This window comes from Meles meles, chromosome 5, assembly GCF_922984935.1.
Source record: "Meles meles chromosome 5, mMelMel3.1 paternal haplotype, whole genome shotgun sequence".
NCBI lineage: Eukaryota > Metazoa > Chordata > Mammalia > Carnivora > Mustelidae > Meles > Meles meles.
Window position 1 is genome coordinate 113,039,084 of NC_060070.1, and position 15,040 is coordinate 113,054,123.

At 36.3% G+C, this 15,040-nt stretch overlaps 1 protein-coding gene across 5 annotated transcripts in view; it reads left to right on the forward strand.

Annotated features, from left to right (window-relative positions):
- Positions 1-15,040, forward strand: part of ADGRB3 (adhesion G protein-coupled receptor B3) — a 743,702-nt gene that overhangs the window by 360,662 nt on the left and 368,000 nt on the right. For all 5 annotated transcript variants that reach the window (XM_046006643.1, XM_046006639.1, XM_046006644.1 and 2 more), the window contains one exon: positions 8,760-8,954. In XM_046006643.1, the coding sequence (XP_045862599.1) occupies positions 8,760-8,954 (195 nt within the window). The remainder of the gene's footprint in view (positions 1-8,759; positions 8,955-15,040) is intronic.

The following is a 15,040-nucleotide window of genomic DNA, read 5'->3' on the forward strand; positions in this document are numbered from 1 at the left end:
AGATATCACTGACTTTTTTTATGCTATTTTGTTTTATTGTTATTGTTTATTTTTTAAGTAAAGCTAATGTAACCAAGCTTTCCTTTAGAGATGTCATAGTACATCTCTAAAATTTAGAGCATTTTCTTAAGCTAAAATTTTCATAAAAACTTTTTTTGCTATTACCTAAAGATGTGTTTATTTTAAAAGGTAAGACAAAAATTACTAAGCTCAGCTTAATAAATAAAAATGGGTATGTTTTTTGTTTTAATTCCAGTATAGTTAATGTACAGTGTTATGTTAGTTTCAGGCGCACAATACAGTGATTCGATAATTCTATGCATTGCTTAGTGCTCATCATGATAAATGTACTCTCAATACCTTTCACCTATTTCACCTATCCCCCACCTACCTCTGATCTGATAACCATCATTTTTTTCTCTATAGCTAAGAGTCTGTTTTTCAGTTTGTCTCTTTTTTCTTTATTTGTTTTGCTTCTTAAATTCCATGTATGAGTAAAATCATATAGTATTTGTCTATTTCTGACTGCTTTATTTCATTTAGCATTCTACTCCCTAGATCTATCCATGTTGTTGCTAATGGCAAGTAATACACTATTATATAAATATACCACATCTTTATCCATTCATCTATCAACAGACACTTGGGATGCGTCCATAATTTAGCTATTGAAAATCATGTTACAATAAGCATGAAGTTGCATATATCCTTTTGAATTAGTGTTTTCATATTCTTTGGGCAGATACCCAGTAGTGCAATTACTGAACCGTAGGGTATTTCTATTTTATTTTATTGTTTTTTAAGATTTTTTTTTCTTTTGAGAGAGATAGAGAAAGGGAGAGCACGAGTGGTAGAGGCAGCGAGAAAGGGAGATAAAATCTCAAGCAGACTTCTTACTGAGTGTGGAACCCAATACAGGGCTCAATCTCAGAACCCTGAGATCAGGACCTGAGCTGAAGCTGAGTTGGATGCTTAACCAACTGAGCCAGCCAGGTGCCCATGGTACTTCTATTTTAAATTTTTTGAGGAAACTCCATACTGTTTCCCACAGTGGCTATGCCAGTTTGCATCTGTGTTCCTTTTTCTCCACATCATCATCAACACTTACTGTTTCTTGTGTTTTTTTTATTTTAGCCATTCTGACAGGTGTGAAGTGATAGCTCAGTGTGGTTTTAATTTGCATTTCCCTGATGATGAGTGATGTCAACATCTTTTCTATTAACCATCTCGATGTCTTCAATATCTGTTCATGTCTTCAGCCCATTTTTAATTGGATTATTTGTATTTTTTTGCTGTTGAGTTGTATAAATTCTTTATGTATAGAGTTGTATACATATGTATGTATACATATGTATATGTATGTATGTATGTATGTATAAATATGTATGAGTTGTATAAATTCTTTATACAACTGGATACTTGGATAATAACTCTTTACCAGACGTGTTATTTGCAAATATCTTCTCCCATTCACTAGGTTGTATTTTAGTTTTGTTGATTGTTTCTTATGGTGTGTAGAAGCTTTTTATTTTGGTATCATCCCAATAATTTATTTTTGCTTTTGTTTCCCTTATTTCAAGAGACGTATCTAGAAAAAGTTTGCTACATTCGATGTCAGAGAAATTACTACCTTTGTCTCTTCTAGGGTTTTTATGATTTCAGGTCTTACATTGAGGTCTTCCATCCATTTTGAGTTTATTTTTGTGTTTGATGAAAGATAGTATCCCAGTTTCATTCTTTTGCATGTAACTGTCCAGTTTTCCGAACACCCTTTGTTGAAGAGGCTGTCTTTTCCTCAGTACATATTCTTGCTTCCTTTGTCAAAGAATAATTGACCATATAATCGTGGGTTTATTTCTGGGCTCTCTATTCAGTTCCATTGATCTATGTGCCTATTTTTGTGTCGGTACCAAACTGTTTTGATTACTAAAGCTTTGTAGTATATCTTGAAATCTGGGATTGTGGTTTTGTTCTTCCTTTTCAAGATTGCTTTGGATATCTTATGTGGTTCCATACAAATTTTAGGATTATTCATTCTAGTCTCTGAAAAAAATCCTGTTGGTATATTGATAGGGGGTGCATTAAAGCTATAGATTGCTTGAGGCACCTGGGTGGCTCAGTCGGTTAAGGGTCTGCCTTCAGCTCAGGTCATGGTCCCAGGATCCTGGGATCAATTCCCACATCTGGCTCCCTGCTCAGCCAGGAGCCTGCTTCTCCCTCTGCCTGCTGCTCCCCCTGCTTGTGCTCTCTCTCATGCTCTCTCTGTGTCAAATAAATAAAAATCTTAAAAAAAAAAAAAAAGCTATAGATTGCTTTAGATAGTACAGGTATTTTAACAATATTTGTCCTTCCAATCCATGAGGATGGAATATCTTTCCATTTGTGTCATGTTTAATTTATTTCATCAGAGTTTTATGGTTTTCAAAATATAGGTCTTTAACCTCCTTGTTTCAGTTTATTTCTAGATATATTATTATTTCGGGTGTAATTATAATTGAGGCTGTTTTCTTAATTTCTCTTTCTGCTACTTCATTACTAGTATGTAGAAATTCAATGAATTTCTGTACATTGATTATGTATCCCATGACCTCACTGAGTTAATGTCAATTTTAGTCATTTTTTTTGATGGAGTCTAGGGTTTCCTATATACAATGTCATGTCATCTGCAAATAGTGAAAGGTTTCTTCTTTCTTACCAATCTGGCCTTTTGTTTCTATTGTGTTGCTTGATTGCTATGGCAAAGATTTCCAGTATTATGTTCAATAAAAGTGGTGAGGGTGGACAGCTTTGTCTTGTTCTTGACCTTAGAGGAAAAGCTCTCAGCTTTTCACTATGGAGTATAATGTTAGCTGTGGATTTTCAAATATGGCCTTTATTATGTTGAGGTATGTTCACTTCAACCTGTTTTGTTGAGGGTTTTTTAATCATGACTGAATGTTATACTTTTGTCAGATGCTTTTTCTGTATCCATTGAAATGATCGTATGGTTTATATACTTTCTCTTATTGATGTTATGTATCATGTTGGTTGATTTGTGAATATTGAACCATGAAACACATCCCTGAAATAAATCCCACTTGATCATGGTGAATGATTCTTTTTAATGTATTGTCAGATTTGATTTGGTTAGCTAATGTTTTGTTGAGGATTTTTGCGTCTATGTTCATCAGAGATATTGACCTGTAGTTCTCTTTTTTGTCTAGTGTCTTTTTTATGTGGCTTTGGTATGGGAATAATCCTGGCCTGATAGAATGAATTTGGAAGTTTCCCTTCCTTTTTCATTTTTTGGAATAGTTTGAGAAGAATAGGTGTTAACTCCTCTTTAAATGCTTGGTGACATCACCTGTGAAGTCATCTGGTCCTGGACATTTGTTCTTTGGGAGTTCTTTTTTTTTAAATTGCTGGTTCAATTTCATTGCTAGCAATTGGTCTGTTCAAATTTTCTATTTCTTTCTATTTCTTTCTGATTCTGATTCTTTCTGATTTCATTCTGATTCTGATTTCTATTTCTTTCTGATTATATTTCTTTCTGATTCAGTTTTGGGAGTTTATATGTTTCTATTTCTATCTTTGTTTTGTTTTGTTTTTAAAGATTTTATTTATTTTTTGGACAGACAGAGATCACAAGTAGGCAGAGAGGCAGGCAGAGAGAGAGGAGGAAGCAGGCTCCCTGCTGAGCAGAGAGCCTGATGCAGGGCTACATCATGACCTGAGCCAAAGGCAGAGGCTTTTAACCCACTGAGCCACACAGGCGCCCCTCTATTTCTTTCTGATTCAGTTTTGGGGGTTTATATATTTCTTTTTTTTTTTAATTTTTTTTGGTTTATATATTTCTATTAATTTATCTATTTCTTTTTTTTTTTATTTCAATAGATGCTGAAAAGCATTTTATTTTATTTTATTTTTTTTCCCTTTTTATTTATTTTTTTTTTCAGCGTAACAGTATTCATTCTTTTTGCACAACACCCAGTGCTCCATGCAAAACGTGCCCTCCCCATCACCCACCACCTGTTCCCCCAACCTCCCACCCCTGACCCTTCAAAACCCTCAGGTTGTTTTTCAGAGTCCATAGTCTCTTATGGTTCGCCTCCCCTCCCCAATGTCCATAGCCCGCTCCCCCTCTCCCAATCCCACCTCCCCCCAGCAACCTCCAGTTTGTTTTGTGAGATTAAGTCATTTATGGTTTGTCTCCCTCCCAATTTATCTATTTCTTTTACATTGTCTGTTTTTTGATATATGGTTTTATAATATTCTCTTATAATCCTTTGTATTTCCGTGGAGTCTTTTATTTCTCCTCTTTCATTTCTGTTTTTGTTCGTTTCAGTCCTCTCCTCCTCTCCCCTTTTTTTGTGAGTCTAGTTAAAGTTTATAAGTTCTGTTGATCTTTTCAAGAACCAGCTCCTGGCTTCATTGATCTGTTCCATTGGGTTTTGTTTGTTTGTTTTGTTTCTTTTTATTTATTTATTTATTTATTTTTAATTTATTTATTTTTTCAGCGTAACAGTATTCATTGTTTTTGCACAACACCCAGTGCTCCATGCAATACGTGCCCTCCCTATTACCCACCACCTGTTCCCCCAACCTCCCACCCCCAACCCTTCAAAACCCTCAGGTTGTTTTTCAGAGTCCATAGTCTCTTATGGTTCGCCTCCCCTTCCAATTTTTTTTTTTTAATAAACATATAATGTATTTTTATCCCCAGGGGTACAGGTCTGTGGATCGCCAGGTTTACACACTTCACAGCACTCACGATAGCACATACCCTCCCCAATGTCCATAACCCCCTCCCCCTCTCCCAACCCCACCTCCCCCCAGCAACCCCCAGTTCGTTTTGTGAGATTGAGTCATTTATGGTTTGTCTCTGCTTTGATATTTATTATTTCCTTTCCTTGACTTTTGTTTGTTTTTCTTTTTCTAGTTCTCTTAGGTGTAAGATTAGGTTGTATATTTGAGATTTTTCTTTCTTCCTTGAGGTACACATGTATTGCTATACACATCCCTTTTAGAACAGATTTTGCTGCATCCCAAAGATTTTAGACAATTGTGTTTTCATTTTCATTTGTCCCTATCTATTTTTCATTTCCTCTTTGGTTTCTTGGTTTACCCATTCATTCTTGAGTAACATATTATTTAACCTCCATGCATTTGTATTCTTTCCAGATGTTTCTTATGGTTTATTTCTGGTATCATAGCATTATGGTCAGAAAAGATGCATGGTATGACTTCAACTTCACAGTTTTTGAATTTGTTGAACTTTGTTTTGTGGCCTAATATACGATGTCTTTTGGAGAATGTTTCACGTGTATTTGAAAAGAATGTGTATTCTGCTGTTTTAGGATGGAATATTCTGAATATTAGAATGATCAGGCCCAAAGTGTCATTCAGAGTCATTGTTTACTTGTTGATTTTCCGTGTGGAACATCTGCCCACTGATGTAAGAGGGTGTTGAAGTCCCCTACTTTTATTATATTTCTATCAATTACTTCCTTTATGTGTTTTTAGCTTCTTTATGTATTTGGGTGCTCCCATGGTGAGTGCGCAATATTTGCAATTTGTTATATCTGCTTGTTGGATTGTTCTCTTTATAATTATATAGTGTTCCTTTTTTGTCTCTTGTTACAGTCTTTGTTTTAAAGTCTATTTTGTCTGATACAAGTATTGCTATCTAGCTTTCTTTTCACTGCCATTTGCATGAAAAACGTTTTTTCATTCCTTCACATTCAATCTGCATGTGTCTTTAGGTCTGAAATGAGTCTCTTATTGGCAACATATACATGGATCTTGTTTCTTTATCCATTCCATCACCCCGTGTCTTTTGATTTGAGTGTTAAATCCATTTGCATTCAAAGTGATTATTGACAGTTATGTTCTTATTGCCCTTTTCTTACCTGTATTATGGTTGTTATTTTAGTTCTCTGTTCTTTTATTCTCTTGCTCTCTTCTCTTACAGTTTGATGGCTTTTTTTTAGTGATATACTTGGGTTCCTTTCTCTTTTTCATTTTTGCATATCTATTACTGATTTTTAATTGTGGTTACCATGAGGTTTGTATATAACATCTTCTGCATATAACACTCTCTGTTAAGTTTCTATTAAATTAAATGAACTTAAGTGAACCCATTCTTTACCTCTCTCCCTCCCACATTTTAGATATATGAAGTCATACTTTACATCCTTTTATTTTGTGACTCCTTTGACTGATTTTTATAGATATATTTATTTTTACTGCTTTTCTATCTCTTACTTTTCTTATTCTTGCTTATGGTCTTTCTTTTCTACTCAGAGTCCTGGTTAACATTTCTTATAGGGCTAGTTTCATGATCATGAATTCCTTTAGCTTTTGTTTGGGAAACTCTTGATCTCTTCTATCCTGAATCATAGCCTTACTGGATAGTATATTCTTGGCTGCTGTTTTTTGTTTGTTTTGTTTTGTTGGTCTTGTTTTTTTCTTTCAGCACTGATTATATCATTCCATTCCCTTCTGACCTGCTGAAAAGTCAACTTATAGCCTTATGATGTCTACCTTGTATGTAACTTTTCTTTTCTCTTGAATGTAACTTTTCTTTTAGCTTGCTACTTTAAAAATTCTCTCTTTATCATTAATGTTTGCCTTTTTAATTATTATGTGTCTTGGCATGGACTTTCTTGAGTTGATTTTGTTGGGGGCTGTCTGTGCCTTCTGGATCTAGATTTCTGTTTCCTTCCCCAGATTTGGGAAGTTTTTGCTATTATTTCTTTAAATAAATTTTTCTGCTCCCTTTTTCTCTCTCTTTTTTCCTCCTAGAATCCCTATAATGTGAAAATTATTATGCTTGATTGTGTTGCTGAATTCCCTGTCCTTTACTCACTTTTTAGTATTTTTTTCTCTTTCTTGAGTCTGATTGCTTTCCATTGCTCTCTTCTTTAAGTCATTGATCCATTCTTTTGCTTCCTCTAGTCTATAAGTTATTCCATTTTGTCATTTTTTATTTCATTTATTGAGTTCTTCATCGCAAATTGGTTCTTTTTTATGTTTTCTATTTGCTTGTTGAGTATCACTAAGATTCTCCACTCTTTTATCAAACCTCGTGAATATCTTTATGACCATTACTTTAAATTCTCTATAAGCATATTACTTATCTCCATTTCATTTAAGTCTCTTGCTTTGCTTTTGTCCTGTTGCTTTTTGGGGGACATATACCTCTGTATCCTCATTTTGTCTAACTCTCTGTGTCTGTTTCTATGTGTTAGGAAAGTTAACTATTTCTCCTCTTAAAAGTAATGGCCTATATAGAAGAAATCCTATAGTGCCCTGCATTGCAATGTATCCTGTTCACTAGAACCTGGAGCTTCAGGGGTATTTCCTATGTGTGTTGTATGTGCCCTGCTGTTGTGGCTGAACAACTTGTATTTCAGTCCCATCATCTGCAATGGTTCTGTTGCCTGTTGGTTCCTGTATTATTAGTGGGCCAGTCTAGGGCTGCCTTGGGGTTAAGTGACTCAGACCAGGCACTTGCCAGAGAAGCAGTAGCACTGAACTGCTGGAGAATGTGGATGTGGGGCATGTGGTGCCAGAAATATCCATGCTAGTGGGAAGGAACCTGCAGCTTCTAGTGACCAAGGCAGGCTCATTGGTTGGGTGCATCTACACAAGTGTTCAGCTAGAATGCCTGTGTCAGCAAGGTTGTGTGGTTCTACTATGGGAGGAACTTTGGAGGGAAGGCCTGGCAGGAGGAGAATGCATGTCTATGGTGTACTGTTAGCAAGCTGGGTAATGAGTGTTGGCCTGGAGCTGTTTCCTGGAGGAGTGTGTATGTTTAGATGGGGCAAGGGAGGGAAATGGAGCCTGTCAGCAACTTTGTTCCTGGAGAAATCTATCCCTCACAGCACAAGATCTGGGATTAGTATACAAATTTTTCTCCCTCCCATATATCCCAGGCATTTTGCAAACTGCTGCTTCTATGCTGTATCTCCATGGCGCTCTTTGTTGAGTCATTGTCTCTTTAAGAACAGGAACTCAATTTCTTCTCACCCTCCTGGCTCTTCTGCTTATTTAAAGTTCCAGGTTTTAAGGTTGCTGATTGTAAGAACTCCAAAAATGTTGCCCCTCTAGTTTTCAAAGCCAGATATTATGGGGATTCATCTTCCTTGTGTGTACCCCCTGGTGTGACTATCTTATTCCTCCCTTCTTTAACTGCAGCTCTCCCCCTCCCTCCCACCAATAGTCCCACATCTCTACCCTTCTCTTCCTCTTTGATGTGGCCTCTTCTCTACATTTAGCTGTGGAGAGTTTGTTCTGGGAGTCTTTGGGTCATTTTCTCAGTTATTTACACTAATGTAGGTTTTAGCTAATTGTATTCAAGTAGCAAGGTGAGCTTAGGGTCCTGCTACTCCACCATCTTTCCTGGAAGTTAGAAAAATCGGTATTTTGAAATGTTTATAATCTCCTGTCTCCGATCACATCTTGCTGAATTATCTCACTTGTTTATCCCCTGCAAAAGTATTTTTTAAAATTTTTATTCCAATTAAAAACCCAATGTGTTCAACTGTGTGTTCTGAGTACTGGAAAGGACAAGACTGTCATGCCTGCCAAAGTGTATATACTCATTAGTATTTGTGTGCTGGATGTTTATCCATCTGAGTGTGAAATACACAAAACTTACAGTTTTGCAATGCTATTTTAAAGTTGACTCTGCAATTTTAAATAATTTTTTGATAAAAATATGTAGATTAATAGTAATGAAGATTCTGATGTTTGTTCTGTTCTTTTGACCATCACAGATCAAAGAACACCTTGCTAAGGGGCAACGGACATTGGCAGGTGATGGAATGTCCCAGGTGACCAAGACACTGTTGGATTTAACTCAGAGGAAAAATTTCTATGCAGGTGATCTTCTGATGTCTGTGGAAATTCTCAGAAATGTGACAGACACATTTAAAAGGGCAAGTTACATCCCTGCATCTGATGGTGTCCAGGTAAGAGACAATCCCCTGAATGAAAAGATTAGTGAACGTGCGTTCAGGTTTTGGCCCTGAGAGGCCGGTGGTGCAGCCCTTTGGAGACGTTCTGGCCTGGAGGGAGAGAGCACTTACTACACTAGGGGACATATTCGGGTTGTACTTAGTGTGAGCTCTGGAAATGACCTCAATTCCCTTAGTCATTGTACACCTCAGGGTTCTCAACCATAAAATGCATATAATACACCTCAAGGAGATACTGAATGAGAATGTGTGTAAAGTGTTTTGAGCCCTCAGATAAAAGGCACTATAGCAAATTCAAGGTTGTATCATGGATATTTTATTCCCACATTTAATATCACCATCTTGCCATAAGAGACTATTAAAAGTACATTAAGCATAATGAAAGTACATTAACTATAACATGCAAAGAAGATATAGTTTAAGTTTTGTTGGGGTTTTGCTTTCAGAAGGGAGAAGGCCATTTTTAATTTTGTGGAACCCTTGCCTGAAAATATTGGACAAATAGAGAATTGTTCTGGATAGGAAAATAAGAAATTCAATATCTCCTCACAGCGTGTTTTTCTTGTCATGGAAGACTTCTAGAGCAACGTCGTTTATTTCCATAATAAAGTTTAAGTACTCACCCAATTTCAGTATTGCCTTTGCCATTAAAGCAAAGCATGTTGAATGGCAAACAAAGCAAATTTAATACAACTCCTGTTTGCATTTCAGATTAACTCCTTTTGTGCTGTAGGCTAAAATGTACTCCTGCCAAGAATGCTGACTTGATTTCTGCATTTCCAGTATAATGCTCTTTCTGTATCTCCCCATAAAGTTCATTAAAATAAGGTTTTGGCAAAACTCCCAGATCAGGTAGTTTTCTTTCAGCCTACTATTCATTTGGGAGTTTTATTTGCGTTTCACTTGGAGAATGCAGAGGGGTTTTTTTGTTTTGTTTTGTTTGTTTTGTTTTGCTTTGTTTTGTTTTAATCAGCTATTGAAAGAGGAAAAGAAGAATTTTTGAAATCATGGAATTGTTCATAAATAACACTGATGTCCTGATTTTTATAGAGGAACATATGTTACTTAAATTATGTGCAAATATTGCTGAAAGTAACTGAAATGGGAATTATTGATGATGCATTTTATATTATATCACCAGTGCCCAAGATTACAGTTTTAATTGTAAAAATATGGGGGATGGATTGTTACTGTCATTTGAGCATTTCAAGAATTCTTTTTTATGAAAAATGAAACAGTTTTCTGATTTTAAGAACTTGATAAAGTAAGCCAAGCTGATATTTTCCCCATAGTTCTGAAATACTTCTATCCATTAGAATTTACATTAAAAAACTAACTGAACTGCCTGATGCAAAATACAAGTTGTAATTTCAAAAAACCTCAGATACTGATGTTCACAGTTGAAACATCAGGTAGAATGATTAAATAATCTCTAGGCCCTCCTTTAACCCTCAAGAGTGTAGGACTTTAAGATTTTTAGATGCTGAAACTGAAAAAATTAAGATGACCAGGTTTTTGATTGAGTTACATATTTTGATTTAGTTACTTATTAGAGTGCATTGGCTCAATGAGCAATTAGTTTAACCAAAGGTTTAGTCATGGGGACATTAGCTGGTTTGACTTATTAAATAGAGCAGTTTTGCTGATTATTTTGTTGTCATTTTGGCATAGTCAGAAATTTCCTTCCCACTCTCTTATTAATCCTCCACACTACACAAAATTCTCAGCATGCTGGTGTCCTAGTCATCCCTCCACAAACAGGAGCTGAATTTTTCTATTTCATTTTCTTTACTGGTGTCTTTTCAGGGCTCTGGAATGCTTTGTCTTTTGGAATTCTTTCCTCTTCCATTTCTGTCAAAATCATTAACCTGGATCTAGCAAGATTTCTGAATGCCAGACCAGCAAGTCCCAAACTCCATCTGAAAATGATCTTTTTCTTTTCTGAAATCCCAGACAACTTTGCTTTTATTCTACTTTCCACCACTTTACAGAAACATTTTATATGTATTTATCATCTTTGCTTGATTATAAACTCTAATTTATAACCTTACTCAACATCACCTGTACCTTACTTAAACTTTAGTCCTCTATTTTCAAGGACTCTGGGCACTTTTGATTGGGTGGCACCTCAGGATTAATATGGCATAAACTAAGCTTATCTTGAATTGCAAGTTTTCTTGCATATTATACTTCTCTTTGTAGAACTAGTAGTCCTTAGGCTGAAATTATAATGTTATCTTGAATTTTCCTTCTTTTCCTTTCTTATAGGCTATGCCTACAATTGTATCTTTTCTATCCATTCTTTCTTCTCTTTTCCCTTTGCTGTTATCCTAATTAAGCCTTTAATTTCCTCAGCCTACATTATTTCCATGGCTTCTTTCCTTTAATCCTCCCTCAGAGCTTTACCTACATCTCTATTCATCTTGTACATCACAGTGCTAGTGGTTATCCTAGGACAGCTCTGATTATATCACTTCTTAGATCAGAAACCTTCACTGGAACTCCAAGTCCCCTTGAATGACAACTCAAAGTCTTTATGTTGTTTTCTAGTACACTCCACAGTATGTAGGTTACCTATCTTTACAGTTAAATGCATGAGTTACTCCTCCTCTTCACAGACTTATGTCAAATGAATTACTTCCTGCTTAAAAAAATTATTTTAGAAGGAGAGGAGGGGCAAAGGGAGAGAATCTTTCAAGCAGATTCTCTGCTGAGCACGGAGTCTGACATGGAGCTTAGTCTCACCGCCCATGAGATCATGGCCTGATCCAAACCAAGATTCAGGTGCTTAACTCACTGAGCCACCCAGCTGCCCCACCACGTTCTGCTTCTTGAGTGCACTCTATGTTCTTAGCTCTTGGTTTCTGCCTCCTATGTGCTCTTAGACTGGCTTGGTTTCTCCCAGTCTCCTAAGGTAATTTCTTGGTACTCTGGGCCTCTGAATTCTAATGGTACTTTCTCTCCTATATCTCTTTATATCTCATATTATTAGCACTAATCAGTTATCCTTGAAAAAGAAGACATTTTCTTGATCCATCTTTGGATCCCAGTCAAGCTCTAGGATATCCTCCTCTTCAAATAAGATTTAGTGTGGAATCTTAACCCAAAATTGGTAATTACATAGGTACCACTAAGTTTTTTTTTCATTCTTTTTTCTTAAACCGGGAAGTGAACAAAGAAAGATTAACTGAAATTATTTAAGAAGAATGCATTCTTTTCAATGTAGTTATGTGCAATGCATTTTAGTTAAAATGCTTACTAATGCTGGATTCACTAAAAGATTGATTTGATGCACTGATGAAAGTGAGCTGCAATAGCTACAACCTATTAAAGTTGGGGGAAAATAAAGTGTGGTTGTATGTCTTAAAATGATAAAGCATAATAATAGTTTTATTTTTGGAAACTGTAGAAAAGATATTCCAAAAGTCTTTTCCCTTCTGATACACTCTTTTCCAAACTCGGGGGCTTTGTCATATCTCTAAGTCTCTCCTTGTTAGTTCTCTAGTTAGTTAATCCTTCTTGTTTCCAATCTGATGCAAGTTCCTTCCAGATCCAGTTAAAAAATCCCTTCTATTCAAGTCTTCTCATAAAATCCCAGGCAGAATTCAAGTTTTTCCTAATTTTCTGGCCTTTTGAAACCTTGTAAATATCTCTGCTTCTAGCATATTTCTTATATAACATTGTAATATCTCTCATAATATTCTAATTATTTGTTTCTAGGTCTGTTTTCAGCAATAAATTTTAAACTTGTTGAGAGATGATTATATCTTGAAGCATAGTAGACACTCCAATATTTATTGAAGTAATTAATAAATGAATATAAATAACATAGTAATTTGGGGGAAATTTATCTTGTTTAAACACACACACACACACACACACACAAATAAAACTCTGAACATCCAATTTAGAGAAAGAAAGGGAAAAAGAGGAAAAACACAACAATTTACTTACTTTTTAGCCACTGGAAAAATTTGCAGTCAGTCATTCTATCAACAGAAAATTGAATTTGCAACACGCTGAAACTTCAAGACTTGACAGAATTAAATCAGACATATGCAAGTTGAAATCCCAGCTTGACTAACTATCTTGGTGTCTTCAAACACGTTACTTAATATTTCTCTACCTTATTTCTTCCTATTGAAATAAGAAATAAAGGAGACATAGAAGTATGGTCTCTTTTCGTAACTCATGGTAGTTATATTGTGTAGATTTGTGGCAAACAATAAATTAATGAATACTGAACCATTTACTCCTAGGGAAAATACAGGATGAGGTTCCTCTGAGAATTTGTTCATACCATTTTCATTAACCAATTAATATATGACCTTGTTTTATGTGTGTTACCTTAAAAGACATTGTTTTTAAGGTATATGGTTAATCATTAACTCTGAACTGTGTGTTACTTTAAAAGACATTGTTTTTAAGGTATATGGTTAATCATTAACTCTGAACATGCCAGAAAAAGTTTTCCGAATACATATGTTTTCTCTGTAAGGCACATGACAGTCTTTTTGAGTTTAAGAATACTAGATAGTCCTTTAGCACTGTGCAATGGGACATTTAAAAATGTGAAATCACCAATAAAAAGCACACACACACAAAAGAAAACAAACAAACAAAAACCAATGGGGGGGGCATTAAATTGGCTATGAAAAGGAACAGGTTTTACAAGTATGTGAGCTAAAACAAAAAGAGCATTGTCATGTTTGGCATCAGCTGAGTACATGTGCACTGGGTGACTCAGACACTCTGCACACAGTCCATGTGATGAAGTTCTAGAATACAGGTGAGGTTCCATGGGGTGAGGTCGGGAGCCGATGACCAAGGAGAAATTCTTGAGACATCTGGTGCAAAATGGTGGTTTATTAAAGCACGGGGACAGGACCCGTAGGCAGGAAGAGCTGCTGCCCGGGGGTTATGAGGGGTGGCAGGTTCCATACCACACAGTTGGGGGAAAGTAAGGGAAAGGGAGGTTTCAATAGAACTTTCATATGCTAAAGAGGATGACCTACAAGACTCAGGATACCAGAGGTCTTGCCAGTGCCTGGTCATTTTGCCCTCTAGCAAGGTATTAACATTAAGATGGGTGGGAGATTCCTAAAGAATGTCACATATGTCCCACCCAGGAGTGGGGGTGGGGGAAAGTTGGAGGGTGTCAGCTTTTGCTATGTCCTCAGCCAGGCTTCTGTTCCCTCACCACATGAATGACTGTATAAGCACTGAGCTTTGATTTGAGGGTTACAAATAAATTTTAGCAAGTAATTGATTTGCAAATATGGAATCCACGAAAAATGAAGTTGACAATAACTCTTTTTCAGAGTTGTCATGAAGCTTAGAAAAAAATACAGGTTAAATACATAATAATCCATGCATAATGATATTTGTGAATTTCTGGCACATAGTAGGTACTCCATAATTTCATTATTGCTAGTTTTGTAACTCTTAATATAACAGTACAAGATAAGCCTTGTTCTCAGGCCACTTACAATATAATGGAAGGGGGAAAAAACACCTTACGGATGAGGGTAGACTGTGGTAATGAGGAAGAGAGATAAAGTACCATACGTCTCACTTCTAGGAATTCTAGAAGCATAGAGAGCTGAAAGAGAGCTGAAGTGTAGTGGTAACAGAAGTGTAGTGGTAACAGAGAGTTAGGACCTGAGACAGAATCTGGAGAAAAAAGCTGGGCACAGAGACAGTAGTCCAACTGTGCAACCAAAGACATGAAAGTGGTATGAACATGGCACATTCCAGAGACCAAGGTTTGTAGAAAATGTGATACATGGGGAGCCTGGGTGGCTCAGTCAGTTAAGCCTCTGCCTTCGGCTCAGGTCATGATCTCAGGGTCATGGGATCGAGCCCCCGCATCGCATTGAGCTCTCCGCTCAGGAGGGATCCTGCTTCCCCCTTTCTCTCTGCCTGCCTCTCTGCCTACTTGTGATCTGTCTCTGTCAAATAAATAAATAAAATCTTTAAAAAAAAAGAAAAGAAAATGGGATACATGTTGGAAAATGCAGATCATAAAGACAGGAGAGTCAAGGCCAGAGACGAGTTAAGACTTCATTCTCTATAAACGG